The sequence below is a fragment of the Macrobrachium nipponense genome, chromosome 29 (assembly GCF_015104395.2).
Source record: "Macrobrachium nipponense isolate FS-2020 chromosome 29, ASM1510439v2, whole genome shotgun sequence".
In the NCBI taxonomy this organism is placed as follows: Eukaryota; Metazoa; Arthropoda; class Malacostraca; order Decapoda; family Palaemonidae; genus Macrobrachium; species Macrobrachium nipponense.
This window is the reverse complement of record NC_061092.1, coordinates 23,709,524-23,733,979: the sequence shown is the minus strand read 5'-3', so window position 1 is coordinate 23,733,979 and position 24,456 is coordinate 23,709,524. Positions and strand designations below refer to the sequence as shown.

The 24,456-nt window shown below is 34.8% G+C and overlaps 1 protein-coding gene across 3 annotated transcripts in view; it reads left to right on the top strand.

Annotated features, from left to right (window-relative positions):
• LOC135206189 (MOB kinase activator-like 1) overlaps positions 1-14,123 on the top strand; it is a 58,626-nt gene extending 44,503 nt beyond the window's left edge. For all 3 annotated transcript variants that reach the window (XM_064237512.1, XM_064237513.1, XM_064237511.1), the window contains 2 exons: positions 4,938-5,101; positions 13,856-14,123. In XM_064237512.1, coding sequence (XP_064093582.1) covers positions 4,938-5,101; positions 13,856-13,933 — 242 coding nt within the window. In that variant the 3' untranslated portion in view covers positions 13,934-14,123. The remainder of the gene's footprint in view (positions 1-4,937; positions 5,102-13,855) is intronic.
• The last annotated feature ends 10,333 nt before the right edge of the window (positions 14,124-24,456 follow it).

Sequence of the window (24,456 nt, the reverse complement as noted above, 5' to 3'; positions counted from 1 at the left end):
AGAGTCCTGTGCCCTGTCAGGGCTCTCAAATTCTATTTGCGGAAAATGAAGGAATGTCGAGGTCCTTCTAGCAACTTGTGGTGTTCGGTCAGGAAACCAGACTTGCCGATGTCTAAGAATGCTCTGGCATTCTTCTTGAGGGACACCATCAAGGAAGCGCATTCATCTTGTGAAGACAGTGACATGAAGCTGTTGAAAGTGAATGCTCACAAAGTGAGGGCTATCTCTACCTCGGTAGCCTTCCAAAAGAACATGGCACTCAGTGACATTTTGAGTGCCACCTTTTGGCGTAGCAACTCGGTGTTCACTTCACACTACCTGCGGGATATGAAGACGACATACGAGAACTGCTATTCGCTAGGGCCATATGTCGCCGCAGACACTATTTTGGGGGCAGGAAGTAGCACTCATCCTATCCTGTAGAAAATGGTTAGGTGAGCTTTTAATTTCTTGTATTGATTTATGGTTGTAGGGTCGACCGCCTGAGGCGAACTTCCCTTCCTTTAGCCTAAATTATGTGGGAATTAACTTTTGTTAGGCTAGGTCAGGTGGTGGTTTTGCTTCGTTGCCCCCATAGTATGACCAAATGGTCTAGTCACATTGTGGTCACACCCCCGTTGACAGATCATCTAGAACTCACCAGCTACCTTGCTGGAGACTCTAGTAAAGCAGAAGCAGACTTGGGTGACAGTAATCACGAAGTCAGCTATGCTAACAGGTAAGGAACCAAGATGTCAATCATCTGCATGTATATGTTTCCTAAAATCCTATTCTGTCTCTCCCCACCTCCAAAGGTGGGATCAGCTATATATATATCTGACAGTTAAGCTTCATGAACAAAATGATATTATGATACAATAAAGTTTGTTCATACTTACCTGGCAGATATATACATAGCTGTATTCTCTGAAGTCCGACAGAATTTCAAAACTTACAACACACGTAGTGGGAGTCAGGTGGTTAGTACCCATTCCTGCCGCTGGGAGGCAGGTATCAGGAACCATTCCCATTTTCTATTCAGATTTTCTAGTGCCACTGTCTCCTGAGGGGAGGTGGGTTGGCACTTTGATTATATATATCTGCCAGGTAAGTATGAACAAACTTTATTGTATCATAATAATATCATATTCATTAGTATTTTATATTTTCAAGGTCCACTTGTTTCCCTGTGCTTGTGATTTTATAAATTAATGAAGCTTTTGTTATCCTAGGTTATCATCATAAGATATAATTTTGTTTTTCTTTATTTAATATATATGTACTAGGAATTTTTGTAAATCTAAGTTACGTAAGTTACTCCGTAATTACATAGTAATTACATAGCTATAAGTTCCACTTAATTGCAATTGATTACTATTAATTGTTATGTAATTATTGGGTAAGCATATATAAAAAGTTATTATTATAAGAATGTTTTTTTTTTCTATAGAGCAAAAACATTTATGAGAAAATCCATAAAATCTGAAATGCTTCAGCATGTGGCAGAATTCTTTTTGGTCAGTTTTGTGTTATTTATACCACATGTATAAGGTTTGATTTATACTCTACATTCAATTCAATCAATTCATATAAGGTCTTCTCAAACCCAAAACATAAAAGCCTGAAAAAAAAAATAATTGAACCTGATAAAAAATATTTATAAAGGAAAAACATTTAAGAGAAAATCCGTAAAATCTGAAATGCTTATGCATTTGGCAGAAAATTGTTTGGTCAGTTTTGTGCTATTTATACCATGTACTAAGGTTTGATTTATACCATATAAGGTCTGCTCAAACCCACTGCAGGAAAGTAAAAAAAAAAAAATTTGTTGAACCTGATAAAAAATATTACAACGTAAGGAACTAACCAATCACCCTCATGTTGCTATACAGAGTAACTGTTTTATGTATTTTAGACTGGAAGCCAAATATTGCCCAGCATGAGACTGTGCATTAAAAAGTTGGATCCAATTCACAATGGACTCAGAATGTGTTGGGGAGAATTCAAGCCCTTCTCAAATATCTCTATTCAAGTTGAAGTAGGTATTTTTGAGTAGGAAACTGTAAACATAACACTTCCTCCAGAGGTAGAATTTTCCCCTTCTTAGTTTATGTGTAAAGTATATGTCTATACCATAGAGGGTATATACCTCGAGTTGCGATCTCTATACCAGCACACTATAGTTCGGTGGTATTCCACCAGGGCAGTGCTGCAAAACCTTGCGGCCATTTTTAAAATGTCTGGTGACCCGCAAATTGAACAGGGGATTAGTGCGATTTTGACTTTGTTTTTATCATTAATGTTTGACGAGTTAGCGTTGAGCAAATGTTTAGGGTTTAGTGAGTAAATGCTTAGTGAATGTTTGAGTAACACACTAGTGAATGCTTAGTTTAGGGTTTAGTTAATTTTTAGTGAGTGTTACCGAATGTTTATTGAGTAAGTATTCAGTGAATGTTTAGGGAGTCTTTAGGGTGTTAGTGTATGTTTAGTGAGTCTTTAGGGTGTTAGTGTATGTTTAATGAGTCTTTAGGGTGTTAGTGAATGTTAAGTGTAAGAATTCAGTGAATGTGCAGTGAGTGTCTAGTGAATGTTTAGTGTAAGTATTTGATGAATGTTTTGGGTTTAGTGAATGTGTGTAAGTGTTTATCGAGCGTTTAATGAGTGATGAGTGGATGTTCATTCACTATTTAGTGTTTAATGACTGTTTAGGAATTTAATGAGCATTTAGGGTGTAATGAGTGTTTAGGGTTTACTAGTGAGTATTAAGGGTTTAGTGAGTGTTTAGTGAATAGAGTGCGCTTAGTGAATGTTTAGTGTGTAGTGAGTAATTAGCAAATGTTTAGTGTACAGTGAGTTCTTAGTCAATGCTTAGTGATTGGTTAGTGTTTAATGAATATTTAGGATTAAGGAAATGTCTGGTGAATGTTTATTGAATGTTTGCAGGATAAGGATGTTTGCAGATAAGGAGTATTTAGTGAGCATTTAGTGAATAGTTGAGCGCTTTGTGAGTGTTGAGTATTCTGTGAGTGTTTAGTGTTGCGTGTGAGTGTAAGTTAAGTATGAGTGTATAATAAATGTGTCTAATAAGTGTGGGTATATATGAAGTGTAAGTGTATTGTGAATATTAGTGTTTTATGATTGTGCACTGCTCTTTAGTTAGTGCTTAGTGATTGTATGATAAGAAAGTTCTGTAATTTATAGGAACCATTTATACTAGACACTGCTTAGATCCAAAATAGATGCTTAGGCCTTGACCACAATGGTTAGAGTGCTTAGGCCAACCTGTTTTTGTAAGGTAGCTTCTCTCTGTGAAATTGGGTCCAGTAATAATAATAATACCAGCAACAACAATGATAATAACAAAAGTAAAAATAGTATTATTGGTAATACCAGTAAGATAGTAATAATAGTAAAAAAGATAGAAATTATAATAGTAAAAATGATAATAGTAAAAAAGGTAAAAATGATAATAATGATAAAGTATTGTACTATGAGATGGACTGAGACCTTTCAGTAGGGCCGCCCAAGGTCACACGCTTGATAGGGAGATTGCCACTCTAGTCATTGACGCTCTATGGTTTGTACACATTTGTCTATTCACCCAAAAAGACCCTTTAACATCATAAGTAATAGAGTAGAACATTTAAAATGTAAAGGTCCACAATGTCTTTTACATGGGCTGATCCAAAATTTTATCTGGTGTATGAGTTGTTGAAATATCTCTTAAAAACAAGCCAATTTTTTTGCACTAATAATGCATCTGTGTTACAGCAGAATTGTCTGCAATGTGCTCAGCAATTAAGAATTATTGCTAGCATGTCACTTCAGATATTTGCAAATTTTAACAACTGGAGGTGCTTTAGAAGCTTTTCAAATTATCATTAAGATCCCTCAGTACTACAGATAAAGTTCTTTTCCCACAATAAATGTTGAAGTATGTTGGGTCCATGAAACTGTAGGCAGTTAAGAAAATAAAGATGCTGATAAAGTAGCCAAAACTATGAGTAAAGTTTGTCTGACCAAAATTTATTCCTATAATCATTAACATAAGCAACTTACAGTGGACATGTAGGGCCACATCATGCATTGATGTAGGATTTGCTTCACTAGTATCTCTACTTAGGAATGCATGTTTTCATAGCAGAATTGTCTGCAGTATGGCAAACAGTTATGATTAGTAAAAATATGCCACCACCGACATTTGTGATTTTTTGTAGTTTTTAATGACCAGGTGATCTTTATTAAAACCCTTCATATTATTCGAAGTATCCCTTTATCCATTAGATCAAGATTTTATTCCTAAATTTTTATGAAGCTAGTACATATAAATGTCGAATTATGTTGGGTAAATGCAAATGTAGGCAGTAAAGGAAATGAAGAGACTGATAGTTAAAGCAGCCAAAATTTAGTTAAAATATGACTAGTAGATCAAAAATGCATTTTCCTGCCAGTGACTTATTACTATCTCTAAAACCTGTGTGAAGTATGTGGCAGGCATTATGAAATAATGAATCCAACAATGATAAATGAATCCAAATTAAACAGACTGTTGGGATCTAGTTTTCATTACAAAAATATTGGGAAGCTGATGTAATACCATATCATCTTTGAACTTACCACATTTGTTTGTCTGATGAAAAACCCTCATGACCTGATCCCAAAATGCAGAGAATGGAGATCATTACTTACAGTCAGATATATCTTTGGGATATTTTTAATCGGTTTATTTGAAGTATCAGAAAAAGTCCTAAAAAAAAAAAATTTCAGTCTTCAAATTTTTAGGTTATCCAGTTAATGTTTGAGGAGTTACATTATATTAAATTACATCTGTTACAGTCATTAAGAACAAACCCTTCAGGGTACCTATGTGAGCATTAAGAATAACTCGGTGGTCTGGTTAAACTTTAATAATATAATATGATATGATAATAATAATGTGAATCCCTTCTTGATTGCAGGTGTTCCATTTCCAAAGAACTTCCATGGTAATGCCAAAACCATACTGAAAAGACTGTTTCGTGTGTATGCCCATATATACCATCAACATTTTTCTGAAGTTGTACAGCTTGGGGAAGAAGCACATCTCAATACTTCTTTTAAACATTTCATCTTCTTTGTTCAGGTAAGTTGGGAAACATTTTTAAAATAGCTCTGTACAAGAGTTGTCCACCGACTGTTAGTCACGGAATTATGAACAACAATAAATAGCTTTAATATGATAATAACAAGGCCTTGGCTATTTTGTGCACATTTTTCCATCCTTTGCATGTCGGGATTGTACATTTGCTGATGACTTAGTGTAGGTTTCAGTGTTGTTTTGCAAACTCATAGTAGGGGGAAATGGAAGATGGTTTGCCTTTCTAAAAAGTTTATGTAATGCAGTTACACAAGGAGAAAATCTTGACATTCCTGTATTGGGTTCCAGTGGACTAAAATTCAAAAATACAAGAAGCCATTGGTTACTTCAGACCTCAGGTTAGACCACTTGATGAAGATTGTCGTTAGTGGGAAAAGAGGAAAATTGACTAGTGTATTTAATAGTTTTAGAATCCTGCCCTCCTCATTTATGGTACATGTCAGTAGTCCAATGATCCAACTTAGAACTATAAATACCTCTCCCCCTCCCCCCTATTTCTTGCAAGCAGATATGAACAAGTGACTGGTCCTAAATTCCCCTGAATTTTCAAAAAATTGTCCACAGTATGAAATTCTTGTATGTGAAAAGTAGAAAGCAAGTTAGAAGAAAATAACCTTTTATAAACAAGAGTAATCAGCAGCGAATGTTACAAAGGAAAATGTGTATGACATTGCTTTGCAAAGTAAATGACACTTGGTAGGTCATGAGATGAAGTCTCTAAACTTTGCAGTGGAAATTCTTTTTGGAGTAGTTTACACAGCAATGCCAAAAAATATATCATCTGGTTATGTTGTATCTCATAATTCCATCTTTAAGAAAAGAAACTCCCATTTCAAGTAAACTTGTCTGGAGGATCAAGAGCTGGGAGGCTGTAAACATCCAAAAATAACTTTTTTTTCAACTATGAATCTGTCATGTGTATACTGTGTTCTTCCCCCTCATTTTGGGACCACCTTGACGTGGTGAGGGGGCTCTCAAACCTCAGGAATCTCTTCCCAGGTTCGAACCCAAGAGTCCCATATGACATTATATATTTTCGAGTAAACTTATGTGGACCTTTCCATTTTTTGCCAAAATTTTTGAAAGCAAATAAATGAGAAAACATATCATGGCTTAACGTGGAGTTAAATCCGAAGCTAAATAGTGAGAACTGTGGTAGATCCATCATCTACCCGACAATGTTCGGACCTGTTTTTCAGGCGGAACTATTCTGTGGAGCTGGACCACGGATTCCAGGGGGGGCCTGGTTCTAGGAATAGAACTCTCGGCATTCTATCCAGTTTGCCCATAATGTGATTAGGATGGGGATAATTGTATTAACATAATACTCTTAGTCCTAGCAAGCGGGTTCTGCTTACACTTGGGCCATACTAATCATGTTATGCCATCCCCTTTTGGGGTAGGGTAGGGATGCGGACATTTGGGAGTCCTTTCTCACTTGTGCCTTTGGCAGAAAATTTAACTTCGCGAAGGGCCAATGATATCTTTTCAAGAATTTTTTTTTTTTTTTTTTTTTTTTTTTTTTTTTGTAAAAACTCAAAATTTATGAACTGTGAAATAAATGATTTGAGTACCCCGGTGCTCCCATGATGTAAAAACTACGGCACAGTTGATGACCATTGGCACGTCACTCCCGAATTTCCTAGGTACTGCCACAAGTAGTGAAAGTACTATAAAAGATACAAAGGAACACCCTGTTCCAAGTAAAGCAGCAGAGCCAGAAAACCAAATAGTGCATAAATACAAAAGAAACAAACAAAAATAAATTGGTAAACTCCAATATCGTAACAATGGAACCATATATGATGAACAATAATTCTGAATTAGAGACAAATAATCCTCTCAGCAATACAGAAAAAAAATATAAAAATCATAATAGACAAGCAACATACATAAAACAAGGACCAAAAACCAAAAAAGAAACAAAAATTACCGACTTAATCCCACATTGGTACATTTTGATGACCTCTTTGGACCAGATAATTGGTCAAGATTTCTAGTCCTCAAAGCTGACAACAAAATCTCAGCAGCGATGCTAGAAAACAAATTACTTAACATATCCAACACAAGACATGGAATGCAGACACATCAAGGACAATGAATGGCTTATCCAAGTAACCAATAAAAAGCAGTCCACTGCCTTTTTAAGTATAACAGAAATAAATAATATAAAGGTAATAATTACAAGCCATGAAACATTGAATTATGTACAGGGTACAGTCATCCAACCCAATAGCGAGCAGGAGCTTCCTTCAAAACAACTATTGCTAGACTCCCTAAAATTGAGATATAACAATATCCACGATTTAGAAATATACTCTATTTCAAGTAGGAAAGATAAAAGTAAAAATATCAACATTGCCAAAATAAAATTTACAGGCCAAGACTTACCATTTAAAATAAAAATTCTTGGACAAAATAGAGAAGTTCGTCCTTTTGTTCCTAAACCATTACAATGTACACAGTGCTCAAGGTATGGACACACATACAAAAGATGCCGTAATAAAGCTATATGTGCAGTCTGTGCATCAGATGACCATACCACTAATTGGAATTGTAAACAATCAAAATGTATTAATTGTGGACTAGCCCATCACGCAAAATCTAAGGAGTGTTCATTTTACCAATATAACACAGAACTTCAGTTGTTAATAAATAGGACAGGAATGTCAGTCATGGAAGCCAGACTTGAGCTAAAAGTAAGAGGCGTTAACAATCCATCCAAAACCCCCACCTTTTCAAATGTGACTAAAAATCAAGACATCAAACAGCACAATGACAAACAAGATAGTATAAACATGGAAACTGGATTTCATACCAATAATACTGAAACCCAAAATAAAAGTGATATTACAACAACCAATACCACCACCAACATAGATGATTCAGTTATCCATGGAAAAGAACTTCCAATAGAAGAAGAATTAAATAATGATGATAATCGAACTGGCAAAAAGAAAAGAATTCTAGAAAGAACCCCACCTAAGGGAAAAAAAAGTAAATATTGAAAATTACAATCAATCCAGAGAGACTCCAACTACACCAGGAGAACATTTTAAAAAAGATATTAAACTAACCTCATCACAAGTGGAAATACACAATTACCCTCAATCTCAATCAAACAGCCAACATCTGGACAGTAAAGATCACTCTTTACAATTTTCATCAAATAATACTAATGAAAATCATACCATTAAACCAAACCAAAATATAACTATCACCCCCCAACCATCCACAAGACCGAAATATCCCATTAACAACAACAAAACAAATAACCCCTCAAACCAACAGTCCTTATCACTACAGAAAAGGAACAATAGAATTACAAAACCAGACATTTCTAAAGCTAGACCAAAAACTTCTGAACCAATAATTAACATTACCAAACATGCTTCATCTTGTGGTTGTAATGAATGCTTTGTAAGTACATATAACCAACTAACTACAAGACAGAGGACACAGTACGAAATTGTATTGACAATTTTACCAAATTAAGGAGGTGCCCTTTAACACACCAACATGAGAACGAATTATGTTCTGAATCCTTAAAATACAAAAAGGAAATTATAAAATAAAAAATAGACTTATTAATATTCAACTATGAAAAACAAACAACTGCAGAATCTAATAACCAACATACAAATACAACGATTAAAAAACCACAAATAAATTCAAATGCATATAAACTACGAGATAAAGTAAAATCAGCAATCAATTTACAGAATTTAACACCAATTCCTCCCAATAATGGAATATAAAATCATTCAATGGAATATAAATGGTCTCTTAACCCGACTACGTCTGGGTGAATTACAAAGAATCATACGAGACCACAACCCAATGTGCATATGTCTACAACATATAGGAAGTAACCCTACAAATATCCAACACTATAAAATTGCCTGTTATTCACCAACTGACGGTGGAAAATTAGGCACAGCCATATACGTTCATAATAGCATTATGTACATATGAACCTGTTGACATACCATCTATGCCATATCAAATAACATCAATTAAACTGTATATGCCTGATAAAAGTAAAATTACTATTTGTAATTTATATAACCAACCAACCAAATTTCAATGCAAATTTCAGTGATTTTTCTGAACTTATTAGCAAAAGTATACAGGAACCACTACTTATAGTAGGAGATTTTAATGCACATAATCCATTTATGGGATATTAATAACCCCACTGACACATCCGGAATCAACATAGAGAATACTATAATGAAACACAATCTGTATTGTCTCAATGAAAGTGAAGTTCCAACATATTTTTCAAATACACACCTAACCTTTTCTTCAATTGACATTTCATTATGTTCAAATGATGTAGCGGAGAAATTTGAATGGAACGTCCTAGACGATTCATACACAAGTGACCATTTCCCAATCATTCTGAACTACTTAAGTAATGTCAAAATATTGCCACCTACAAGATATAATATCCAAAAAGCTAACTGGGGTAAATATTTCCTATACACACGAAACATACTACCATTCCCACATAATGAAGATCACAATACTACATGTGAATCCTTCTCAAACTTCATAATAAATGCTGCAGATAAAACTATTCCAAAAACCAAAACACATTCCACAAAATCCCCTGTCCCATGGTGGAATCCAACATTAACAACATTAAGTAAAATAAAACATATATTGAGTCGCAATCTAAACAGACTCAAAACTCGCCTTAAATCACTCAACAAAATGCCCTATAGTATAAACATATTAAACAAAATAGTTATAACAAACATAACAATTAACCACATTAAACCACTATATAACAAATATACAGCCAAATTTAGAAAAACGGTAATGGCTGAAAAAATCGCATCATGGAAGGAATATGTCTCAAACATATCTTCAAACACATCCACAAGGGATGTCTGGCAAAAGATAAGGAAAATCAATGGAAAACATATAAGACCTCCAAGAAGTGCAATACATTTAAATGGAAAAATATACCATAATACTTATGAAATATCAAACATAATTGGGAAACATTTTGAAAACATCAGTGCTTACTCCAGCCTAGATACACATTTTCAAAGTATCAGAAAACAAAAAGAAAATATAATACTCAATTTTGAAACTTGAAGACCTGGAATATAACTATATTTTTAACATGGATGAACTAGATAATGCCATCAACTCTTGTCATCCCTCTGCACCAGGATATGATAAAATATCATTTGAAATGATAGAAAAATTAGCTCCTATAGCTAAATCATATTTATTAAAATTTTACAATAGTATCTGGCTAAAACGTGTCTTTCCTGATAAATGGAAACATGCCATAATTATTCCAATAAACAAACCAGGAAAGGATGCAAGTAATCCATCCAATTATAGACCGATATCTCTAACAAGTTGCCTATGCAAAATCTTAGAAAAAATGGTTAATGCACGATTAACGTATGTAATAACCAAAGAATCCATTTTAACACCAACACAATCTGGTTCAATAGCTGGCAGATCAACCCTAGATCCCTTAACACATTTAGAAGATCATATCAAAAAAGGCTTTGAACAAAAGAAATTAACAGTAGCTATATTTTTTGATTTTTTTTATAGAAAAAGCATACGATACAACATGGAAACATAACATCATGCAAAAACTCCACTCCAAGGGACTAAGAGGCCACTTACCAATATTTATTAAGAACTTCTTAACAAACAGAACTTTTCAAGTAAGAGTAGAAAATTCCTACTCAGTAACCTATAAACTGGAAGAAGGAATCCCTCAAGGTAGTGTCTTGAGCTGTACATTGTTTGCTTTAGCAATCAATGACATTACTATAAATTTACCAAGTGGTGTAAAAAACAGTTTATATGTTGATGACTTTGTCATTTACTATACGAGTAGTAATCTGAGACATGCTCAGAGAGTTCTCAGTACTGCCATTTCAAATATATGTAGTTGGGCAAATTCAGTTGGATTTAAATTTTCAACTGATAAAACAAAAGCAATTGTCTTCTACAAAGACAAAAGGTGGATGAAGAACCAAACAATCAAACTGCATCTTTATAGCACTGAAATACAATTTTGTACAAAAATCAAGTATCTAGGAGTAATATTTGATCAACATTTAAATTGGAAAGAGCACATCAAATACATTAAAGCCAAGGGCATCAAAGCCCTTGCCATATTAAAAAAGTTATCACACACTAATTGGGGAGCAAAGCGAGACATTTTATTAATGATATATAAGGCAACAGTCTTATCCATAATAGATTACTGCTGTCCAATATATTCATCCGCCTCAGAATCTGCATTAAAATCTCTCGATGCAGTGCACCATGAAGGCGTGCGATTGTGCACAGGAGCTTTCCGATCGTCCCCAACAAACTCACTTTTGGTGGAGGCAGGTGTTTTGCCCTTAAAACATCACCGTAATTTAATAACAATACAAAGAGGTCTTTCAATGCAAGCAGGATCGTCTCCTGCAACTTACTGCTTCCAAAACTGTAATCAAGTAACAGCAGTTAATAGTACTAGCTCTTTCCCAAAAAGAGCTAGATACATAATGAACATACATAATATGAATCCAATTTTTCACCCACCAATGGAATTGCCACCACCATGGATTTTAAATAGAGTAAAGATATGTACCTCCCTGTCTTACCTACTCAAAAAACAAATGACAAGTACGGAAATGTACCGCCAACATGCTTTGGAGCACATTAGAAGAAAAGGCGACAAATTTATGATATATACAGACGGCTCCTAAAAAATATGTTGGAGTAGGAGCATCTGCATATTCTGAAAACAAAAATATGTTAAGTAAAAAAAGCCTACCTTCAATATCATCAGTATTTACTGCTGAAGTCACAGCCATACAGATGGCTCTAGATATGATATCTGAGGCAAAAGCAAGTGTGTCTGTTATTTTCAGTGACTCGCGTAGCGCTATAGATGCAATAAGACAGTATAAACCAGGAAACCAAATAGTACAGGAAATTCAAATAAAAATTCATCAACTCCTCCAATCAGGAATATCAATGGAAATATGTTGGATCCCAGCACACGTGGGAATAAAAGGAAATGAATATGCAGACTCTGCTGCCAAATTAGCCTAGCCTGCACTATCCCTCCAACAATTTCATATGCCCCAGTGTCAGACTGGGTAAAATCAGTTAAAACATTAATTTACCAGGATTGGAAAGAAGAATGGGCCTCGGTGCCAACAACAAATAAACTTAAAAATATAAAAACTGAAGTCTATGCATGGAGGACATCCTCACAGGAGGAAAGAGCAAAAGAGGTGATCCTAGCAAGGCTACGTATAGGACACACAAGATTCTCACATGGTCACTTGATGTCAACACCACATGCTGACCCAGTGAAATGTAACAGATGTCAAACACCCATGACAGTACAGCATTTGCTTGTTGAGTGCCCAAATTGGACCCAGTCTGCGGAGTTCGGAAATGAAAAATATTCTTGCGGAAAGCAGGGATTTTTCAATTAATAAAATCATAAATTTTTTAAATAAGACGGGTTTCTCAAATAAAGTCTAATTTTTTTTTTTTTTTTTTTTTTTTCCTTCTCAGGATTGATCCCTGAGAACCAGCCCGAGAAGAGTCTACTTGAGACTCAGAGGTCTGGAAAAACTAACACCTATTAATAATAATAATAATACTGTGTTCTTGAGACACTTCATCCATCCAGTGAAAAAAAATCACTAGTTTGCAGTTCATATTTTTGTAAAGTTTTGCAGCTGCTTCTCGCAACATATAGGCCAAGTTGGATTTATTCCTTTAGAACATATAGAAGAAGAAGAAGAAGATACATTACTGAGTATGGATGAGTGTTAACCATACTTCTAGTGGCCACTGCTAGTTATGATTAGGGAATTTAGTGAGGGTTTGTCTGTTAACTATGTTATATTTTACATAATATATTTTATGTGATAGCACCTGGATAACCAATATATCTGGATAAAAGAATTCTGGATACAAGGCTCTGCACTGCATTGGATTTTCAATGCCAGCACATGATTTTGATAGCAAACACCATGCACAACTGATGGAAAACCACCCATTGAAGTTATTCACCTTCTCTCTCTACAAAGCCAAGGAAACATTTATGAACGCCTCATCACATAAGGAAAATGCTTTACATATAAATCAAAGGAAAGTGAAAGAAGGTTATGTGAATAAGGGCAAACCTAAAAAAAATACAATTGGTCAGAATGTTGGGGAAACTTGTTGATAGTAGTAAATGCTTTGCATACACATGGATAATGGGACTCACACCCTCGTGAGACCTTGGTATTTTCTTTCTCTAATAAGAGATTTTTTAGCACTTGAAAAGTAAAAGTGTGGTTTGTGGCATATGAAAGGACTGATTATCAGAGCTGTAATGGATTCATGAGACAAGAAAACTGTGTAAAAAAAGAAAAATAACATTTTTGCCAAGTATGGCCAGGTAACTCCAATGCAAAAATTGCAATAACCCCAGTGTGTTGACAGTGGTTCAAGTGGCCCCACAACTAATGAAAATGATGTGTTCTACACCATAATGATCAAAACCTTACCCATTCAGGCCCAGAGAAATTGAAAGAGGAAATGATTGGAAAAAATGAGATATGAATTGAAATAGAGGTGTCTATGATCCATATGAGAAACTGATAAATAGAACCTTAACAAAATGTTGAAACTGCATTTCTAATGATGAGGTGCAGTTCTCCAAGGAAACTAATTTTTAATTGTTTGTATTTTCAGGAGTTCCAGTTAATAGAGCGTAAAGAATTGGCTCCTCTTCAGGAATTGATTGACAAACTGGCAGCAAAGGACCGATGATTAGTTTTTGAAGGTAAAAGATTTTAAAAATGCATTTTATAGAGAATGTATATGATCTGTGGCAGGCCTATTCTTTGGCATTACATAGATCATGATGGAACTCACAGTTTTGATTATTTTCTCAGGGAAGATGGTCTTTGGGGATTTACCAAAAAGTCATTTTTGGTCTCAAATTGCATTTTGGTGAAACTATATAATAGATATATAGTATGTATATATATATATATAATTAATTATATATATATATATATATATATATATAATATATATCTATATAATATATATATATATATATATAATAAACACATATATATAATATATATATAATCTTTATATAATAATAATATAATAATAATATATTATATAATATATATAATATTATATATATGTATTATAATATATATATTAAAGGGTCACCCATTTGAAAATTATCACAGACATAAGTGAAACACAGCTTTACTAATGTTGTGTAGATCTAGTAATGCATTTGATGAAAATTTGAAAATGTGAACCTTGGTTCTTTTCCAGTCGAGGAAGTAGTCATATGTGAGCAGAAAGATCTTAATTTATTGTAGTTCTAAGGATTAAAAAGAAACTAATTTTGTAAAAGGTCAAGTAAAGACTTGTGAAGTATGGATTATAAATAGGTTATTCTTGGAGTTGCCTTATTTGTATGGGTTTATAACCATTCTTTAGTGCTCGAGAAGGTCCAATGTCACTGCATCTTTATAATGTTCAGAAAGTGAGCGTTTTACTAATTACTGAACTGTGAGTGAAACTTGGACTAGTTCCTTTGGGGTCATTGTTTGCACACTCCAAGCTGGGTTTGAGGTGGTGTAAAGTTATGAAGCGCATGAGTAGATGTGATTTGAGGTATAGGAATAGAAGAAAATTATAAATATTATAGGTGCTGATAATTGGATGATAAAGAGTGGAAGTTCAGACTGGCCTGAAACAAAAGACTAAAAATACACAGCAGAAGACTGTAGATTACTGGTTCTTGGTGATTGGAATCAGTTACCTTTAAATTATTATCAATACAGTACAGAAAGAAAACATTTGAAATTACAGTTTATATATTTGGTCATTTTAGCTAACATATGAAAGGTACATTTGCTCTTAATATACGACACAATTTGAGTCCATTCCCTTTAAGTGGGTATCAAAACTGTGGAAAAAATATAGGGAGTTATATATTTTGTCAACAAGGATATATTTATTTTGCTTTTTCAGCAACACAGAATTTGAGTTAATTGTGCTGTTCATTTACAAGTTTTGACACAAATTTGCTCCACATCCACATATACCTGTACATTCCAGTGTTATAAAAATATGTATACCTTGGCTATAGTAAAAAGTTAAGGACCTCTTCCTGATCACTAGCCCTAATAGTCTAAAAGGAATGTTGAGCATGTCTCACCTGAGACAAAAATTTAATGTTGGATTTACATTCAGTTGGGGGTTCATAGTTTTCATATGTACGTACATACTTTATATAAAAGTTATATAAAATAGCTTATCGAGGAATGTTTGGACAGGTGCAATGTAATTGTAGCATTTTTTCCTGCTTGCATGTAATTTGTACAGAAAGTACTATTGACTTCTCTGGTTTTTTGCCAAAGAGAGCAGTGATAGGGTAGGGCTTGATATACCTTTGGCATTATTTGCATAAATTTCATATTTAATAGATTACCTTTTGGATTGAGTTAGAAAAGGTTTATCCTTGTGTGTTTAAAGATTCTATGGTAAAATGTGTTTTTATAATAATCACTATGGCCGTATATGAGTTATGTTGAAACTGTGTAACTGGGAAAATTGTAGTTTCACATATTTTGTGTTTGACATACTATTTATCACTGGGTTTTGCCATCTGATTGTGTAATCTTGCTTGATCTGCTATATATTTAGCTTATGCTTTGGTAGATTATGTTCCTGAAATAGCTAATAATTGTACAGGTTCTCATTGCTGTACAGTCATCAAGTTCTCTGAAATGTTCAAAGATTGTAAGGATGTGTTCTGCCTCATGAAATAAATTAACAGTGAGGTTTGGTGATAGGATTATACTGAGAGACTGTTAAAATTTCAACCTGATTTTGTTGTAATGCTGAATCCAGTGCATTCTTCTTCCACTTATTTTTTAGATATCTAGGCCTGTGTAGTTTGTGAAATATTCAAAATGGGATTTTTTTAAAATATTCAGAATGGGAAATTTTTCCTTTTTTTATCTAATTACATCAAAATTCTCTATGGAAAGGTTGGGAACTAAATTTTTGCCTGATTTTTATTGGTCCCTGTGCCAAAACAGTTGTTACTCATGTTTTAACATCTTTGAAATACATCTCATGCATTTTAAGACCAGGTAAATGTTGATTTGATGTTTCTAGTTAGCAAAGAGAGGAAATGAAAAGATGTTGGTATTGTGTAGTTCAGATTGTATGAGTACAAAGATCAAATACCCCCTTGTGTCATGTTCTTTTACTGTACTCCTGGGATTATGTACTGCTTTAAATTTGTTTACTATGTTAAATTTATATTTTTGCTTAGCCTTGCATCAGTTTTTAAATTTCTGTTCCATGCTGCAAACCTGTGTTGAATTGTTTGAATTAGGTTTTTTCAAATTTGGTAGAAAGAAAAAATTATGCCATTAATGTTATAAGTCATAAGAATCCTGAAACATATCAATGCCTGAAGATTGTCAACTTGGTTAAGCTGAAAGCTAAGAATGTAATTTCTTCAGGTATCAGTAATATTTGGAGTGATATACTGATGAAATGGCTGCATTATTGTTACCTCTGCAAATTTACTTGGTATCATATCTCTTAATTTATAGGTGTGATGGATAGCATTTACAAACATATATGTTAGTTTAGTAATTAATTTGTTTGTTTGTTTGTTACTTGTACAGTTACTGATTTCACCAGAATTGGTTAGGAAATTATATAAAGATTGTCATGTAGACAGTTCCTGAATTTATACATATTTCATAAAAAGTTTAGTAATTTACATAGTGTCACAACCAGAAGAATATTTGAAATGACATGAATCCTTGGTAGTTTTGGAAGTATTTTATATATAAATATATATACCATGCATAGTTATATATACATTATAACCTTAAACACACACATTAGATGTTTTCGAGAGTACTGTCGTGTTAAATCTGAGGGCAATATATAAATGCATTTCTGAAAAATAGGTACCTTTTCCTGTTTTATTTTTAGTGTTAGTTTACTGTAAGTGTTCCATTATACTTTGTTGTTATTTTGGAATACAAACTGTTTTGGTCATCAGTCAGGCATTAAATCTTTTTAGATTTAGTAAGTTAGCTTGTATACACAAACTTGACAGACATATTTAATCAGCATTTTCTACCACTTTTTATTTTGAAGGGCCAATACGTATAGAGATGATGCACACCTGTATTTCAAGTATATATTTTCTAATTTTGTATGAGAAGAGATAAAAGTACATTTTGCCAAATGCAAGGTTTAATGATGTATGGATCAAATTTTCAAGTGTCACATTATTTTACAGCAGTGTACTATGGGACCTTATTTTAGTGATTTTTTTTAGTATTACTAATTATTGAAGCTAATACTGTAGTTCCCTCGAAAAGCACAACTGTATCTTGGTTGTACGTAGTTATGACTTGCAAGAATTTCTCTCTCTCTCTCTCTCTCTCTCTCTCTCTCTCTCTCTCTCTCTCTCTCTCTCTCTCTCTCTCTCTCTCTCTCTCTCTCTCTCTCTCTCTCTCTCTCTCTCTCTCTCTCTCTTGATTATTTTATTCTTTAATAACCTTTGTGGTTATTTGGGGTATATCAAGTATGTAATTAAGCAGCAATACATATTTTTATCTTTATAAGGACCTTTTACTTCACCTTGTTCATTCCTTTCCAGCGCTGAATGACCTCTAGGTCCCAATGCATGGCCTTTGGCTTCAACTCTATATCTTTATATTCCATTTATTAGGAAGAAGTAAGGGAGGTTAAAGGAAATACAGAAAAGAAAGAAGAGATCGCACTTATTAATTTGATAAATTAATAAATACCATAGATAAAAGTATATTAAAATGCAAGATGAGAATGGTATTAAGGCAGTAATGCATTGCATCTTCGTTAGTACTTTTAAAAGTTCCAATTGCATGACATCCTCAGTGAGACTGCTCCACAGTTCAATGGTGTGAGGAATTAAGGATCTCTGGAACAGAGTTTTACAGCGAGGCACATTTACTGCATATTGGTGCAGCTATTCGGCAAATCTGGTTGCGCTTGGCAGGAAAATTGCTTTGGGGATCAATTGAGAATATGAATGGTCTTTTAAAATACATCGTGCAAAATTGACAATCAAGACCATCCGTCGATGGTCCGAGTCATAACTGCAATTAAGAAACAAACCTACACCCTGAGCCACTCTATCTAAAAAGAGATAAATCTCTGGCAGAAGCTGACACAGACATTCATACCACAGAACCGTACAGGCAGTCCCTAGGTTATATCAGAGGTTTTGTTACGACGCTGCGCTGTAACCTGGAACGTTGCAAGGAAAATTTATGAAAATGAGAGATTAACTGATGAAAGCCTTACCTTTAATCTTGTGGGTGTACTGTACAGTATTTTACTTGCATCCTGATGTGTGTATCCAATAACTTCCAAATTTTGACTATTATAGCTGTAAGTACTTTTACTATTACGTTGCTGTGTAAGACAACGACTGTTGTAGCTTTATGTATTTTTACTGTTCCATTGCAGTGTAAGATGAAGACATAACCACGGAACATCCACTGAAACCTGGAACCGACTTTTTTTTACAAATATATCTGAAAATTGATGTAACCAAGGGACTGCCTGTATTCTATTAAAGAAAGGACAAAAGATCTAAAACAATTGCAATTTATCACTTATAAATACTATATTAGGGTTTTGCCTAATATTTATATTGTATTTTCTGACACTCACTAGATGTTTCTCAAAAGTGAGATATGATTCAAAAGTTATACATAGAATAGTTAAAGCTTTAGACTTTATCAGCAGTCCATTGATGGGGTCAAAAATCTGTATGAGGTCTGTTAATCAATAGTGTACATATTTATTTTATTGGCGTTCAGCCTCATATCCAATCAGCTACAGTAGCTGCTACACCATTCAGTAATCCAATCCACATCCCGATTGATACTTGAAGACAGCTTCATTTCTTATAAGTGGAAACTATGACACCCACCAGTGTAGCATCATTAACATATTGAATGATCTTGTTTTCCAGGGCAAGAACCATATCACTTGTATACTTTAAAAATAGCAGGACCAAGAGCACTGCCCTGTGGAACTCCAGACACAATAGGTCTAGGTTTGCTAAAGATCCCAATCGACAGCAACTCTTGCTGCCTCCATGTAAGGAAATCTTGAAGTAAACCTAAAATGTCTCCACCCACTCTTAAGATTCTGAAATTTTGATAGTGCTGTGTAATTTACTAAATCGAAAGCAACACTGAAATCTATTTGAATTATTGTACACTCAAAATGCTGCTTGAAAATGGCTTATCAATTCTAAAAGAGCATTGCAAGTACCTAACTTCTTACGATAAGCATATTGACAATCCGCGAACAATCTTTTAGATTCCAGATACTGTACTTAAATAGCGGCTTAAAAATAAGTTATTTTGCAACTTGAGGGAACACTGAGTGAATAGAAATTGGCGTGTAGTTACTGCAGTCTGCAGATATGCCATTCTTGGAACAGGCTCCTTACTTATTAGCTTACATTCATCCTTAAAGGTTGACATAAAAATCTTTTGTAGCAAGTTAATGTAAAACAAAGCGCCTCAGTGGCGTGGTTGGTTTGGCGTTTGCTTCTCACCTCGGTGATCGCGGGTTCGATTCTTGGCCATTCCATTGAGGAGTGAGAGATGTGTATTTCTGGTGATAGAAGTTCACTCTTGACATGGTTCGGAAGTCACGTAAAACCGTTGGTCCCATTGCTGAATAACCACTGGTTCCATGCAACGTAAAAACACCATACAAACAAACAATAATGCAAAACAATATCGGTACATATGTTTTATGTAAGCACAGGGAGAAAAACTTCATTGAAGACTAATAAAAGAAAGAGAAAAAAAAGACAGACGAGCAAATAGTTTCTGGAAGAAAAGATGGAAATGGAGATGCTTTCTGTATGAAATGCATTTGTGTGTTACCATAATGATATTTTGACGAGCTTTCATTTAAGGATAAAGAAAGAAGCACATGTATTTGAATGATTCATGAATGGCTATAGCAACATCACTGAATAAAAAGAAGTTGGGGGTAATTGGCAATACCACACGTACTGTGGGATATTGGAAAGCGTTATATTACAAAATATATATCATAAAATCCAAGTGGATCATGTTTGTCCTCCCTCTGGTGACTGTAGGGAAGACATGACACAGCCACCCACCCCATGCAATATGATTTGCCTGGCTTAGGTAGGAGAGACAGCCACCCTCCTCCTGCAAACCTGTTTGTCCACCTTGGAGGGTAGGGTAGACAGCTGTGCTGAGTTCCAGCATGTAGAACGGCCAACAAGCTCATTAAAATAAATCTTGGAATAATTGTCAGAACAACTTTAAGGTAATCGGAAATTATTTATGATCAATAAACATTCATGAACAGTGACAAACAGATCGTCAGAAATATATCTCGCATAGTGATGATCACTTAGCCTCAAATCTTGATAATATTACGTATTGGGTTTCTTGGGAAAATTTAAAGGCACCAGCAAATTGGAAAAACGGCGACAGCATTGCATTATACCTATGCCTAATGAGGTTAAATGGAGAAAGAAATCCACAAGATTACTGAGTATAACTTGTTTACTTGTATAGTATTTACATGGTATTTTACTTTACTACACTGGCGGAATCTAGGCATAATAGTCTGGAATGTTAGCCAACCTCAAACTACCGGACCAGTTTGAATAGCTCATCCAGTGGCGACTAAGATTCAGACGAGTTACTGTATTGGCGTTAATCGTTGTTTAATGTTCACTCTGTCGCTATTCACGGTAACTGCATAAAAAAATGTAAAATGATCTCCATAGGTTAATGAAAGGCAACATGTAAAATAATCTTCTTCGGCTAATAAAACACGAAAGATACCGTTTCTCTCTCGTTGGATTTTATATGACGTCATTAGATCCGCGACGGGTCCTCTTTGGAGTTTGGGCTTGTTTGTGTGATTTGGTGCTCGTCGGTTCGGATTACATCATTTTGGATCACCGCTCATCGACGCCATTGTGTATATTTTCCTGTCAAATGTGCCATCTGTAGTCAGTGCACGACTGACGTGAGCTAGGATATACTTGATGTGTGAAAAGTGGGACGATATAAAAGATCGGGAAACTGAAACCAAAGATCATGAGTGGTTTAGGTATATCTAAGTGATGTGGATGATGTGTTAGCTAGTTGCCAGGATCTGTCATCATTAACCAAGCCCTGACATAAAAGAGACGAAAATCTTCTATTTAAGGAACCTTTCCTAAGTGGGACGTTTCACACCATTTAACATGTTGTCTTGATATTAACGATAATGGTGATGAAGTACTGGTAAGGTTAGAGTAGCATCAATTATGGTACTAGTACTACATTGACAGACGTCAATACATCGATGGCGCCAACAGAAAGTAGAGTAGCCTACTGCAAATTAAGAGATAGTAGTACTACCTATAAGTAAATGTCTTTTGTGATTAGCCTAATATTCTCATTGGTAATGGTAACCTAAATTGCTTACTGTTGAATACTTTATGACTTTAGAATTCCATTAAAATTGGACTCGCTTTCCTTCTGATATACTAGTACTACCTAGTAGGCTACAGTAATATGTTTAGAAATGCTTTAAGATTTGACTCACTTTCCCTCTGATATAGTACTAGGCTACAGTAAGATGCTTGGACTTTAAAGCAGAAACAGCTTTCTTGATGTTGAATTTTATGGAGAATCTGGCAAGTAAGAAGGATTTTTTAGTGTAGCTCACAGAAAGTCTACAAAATGTCAGAGAAAATAAGAATGAGAGTCGTGAAGCGATCCTCTTCGAAGACTCCCCGATAAAGAACTCTAGGTAAAACAGCAAAACCCCCAAACACTGTTTTGGCATACGTCTTTGTGAGGTGTTTAGTATTGTATGGCGGTCTTCTTCTGTTACCTAATACCGGAGACTTAAACTCGTGTATTGCCAAGACCAGGATCCAGAGCTAAGACCGTAATTCATTTTGGAGCGTTGGAGTGAAAGAAGAGTTCGAGTGTGCCAGGCGCAGAAGGTAAGTGACTTTAAAAATGTGAAGTAGTTTTTTTTTATTGTATAGTTTTGCATTTGATTTTTAAGACATTTAGGTAAGGACCACAAAAGTCTTATTTTTGGACGTGTGTAGGGCCCTGGAAATGGCAATGACTTACGAGGCCGTAGCCAGGAATTTTCATTGTAGGGGAGATGTTTGTTTAAGGACAAAACTGTCCTGTACGTAGGGCTGAATGTAGTGTATAAAAAAACGGTGGAAATTATTCTTGGACATTTCAAAATTTCTAGTGGCCACTGGCCGGAGTCAGGATAATTATTGGTTAAACTGTGCATATAAAGCACGAGGTCAGAAGTTCTTCATTCCGTTGCTAATGTTGCATTAGTGTTAAGGGTAAAATGGACGTCTTAAGGGGAATAGGCTGATTCGGACCTTTTTCCAGGCTTATTCGGACCTTCATATGATTGGCCGATTTTTCTATGCAGTTTTACCTCCTAAACAAGAATTTTAAGTAATATTTATTAGGACGACTGTAATTAATCCCCAGGGGCTCGTACTAAACACGGCCCAACCCGGTAACTTTCGTATTCGCGGGGACGAATGATACGGAATGCTTATATAGAAATACCAATTGCTATAATATAAAATTATTAGTATGGGTCCGAATCAGCCAAGGTCCGAATAAGCCTGCATCCGTCTTAAGATAGGTATATAGGTAGCGTTCCGTCTTTTGGAGAATGAAAGCGCGGTTTTGGCCTAGGGCCGAAAAATAAGGGGAATTATGGTATGGAAAAGGCCATAGGCCTAGCAGGTTTTGGGTTTCTTGAGGATGCCGAAATTCCAAATAATTTTGGAATTTTAAGTAATATTTATTAGGACGACTGTAATTAATCCCCAGGGGCTCGTACTAAACACGGCCCAACCCGGTAACTTTCGTATTCGCGGGGACGAATGATACGGAATGCTTATATAGAAATACCAATTGCTATAATATAAAATTATTAGTATGGGTCCGAATCAGCCAAGGTCCGAATAAGCCTGCATCCGTCTTAAGATAGGTATATAGGTAGCGTTCCGTCTTTTGGAGAATGAAAGCGCGGTTTTGGCCTAGGGCCGAAAAATAAGGGGAATTATGGTATGGAAAAGGCCATAGGCCTAGCAGGTTTTGGGTTTCTTGAGGATGCCGAAATTCCAAATAATTTTGTCAAGATATCAAGAATATACAATGTATATACTTGCTATATTCCATAAGTATCTGTCAGTTTGTATTCCTTTTAGCTCTTATGTGAACTTTAAGTTAATTTTGTAAAAAGATTATCGTGGCAGCGGTATTAATAATGAAACTGTATAGTATATGTATATTTTTTATTAACGTTTAAAATAACATTCAGAATTTCGAAAAATGAGTAGGGTAGCGCCATTGCACACATCGTTGGTATGAGCGCGCGTATATGTAAAATCGAAAATAAAGAACGAATCATTAGACGTAATGACACCTTTTCTAACTAAATTGTTATTTCACAAGATATTTAGCTCTCATTCCTTTTCATCAGCTTCCATCAATTATCAAACCATTGGTCATTTTCAAACTTTATAAATTTGTAATTTATAATGCTGGGACTTGTAGCATGTTTGGAGATGCAAACCTACTGATGTTAAAAAAAAAAAAAAAGTGGTTAGGGGTTCATATTACCCCCCCAACTCCACAATCAGGTAGGACCAGGTGCCTTAGGTTAGGGTAGGTTATTTGATTTGTTTATAAACATTGATATTAAAAACTTCATGTCTGCATTGTAGAAGTTACCCAAACAAAAAGGGATTTTTTAAAATTAGCCAAATTTATTATTTTTTTTTAATGAGAAGAATTGAATAATATATTGCATATTTTTGTATTGTTTTTTGATGAAAATTTTAGTTTATATATAGTAGAGTAATTTTTTAAATTCCAGTTTTTCAGTTTCCAAACTTTTCCCCTAAACCTCTCCAGAGGGTAAAGTGCCTACTCACTGGATCCCCAGTAGTGTGCCACCTATCCTAACCTAACGCACTTAAGATATACTTGTCACCATCTGGATAAAACCATCATCTCTTACCTATCCTTACTAGGACAACTGCTTTACAGAAACAGGAGGTTTGGAAGTTGTATGTTGAGGGTTGTTGGTAATTCAGGGTTGCATCATTTGCAAGTCTTTGAGACAGTTTCCTGAAACCACCAGGTGGTGCATTGAATAAATTTTGATACTGAGAGTAGAAAAAT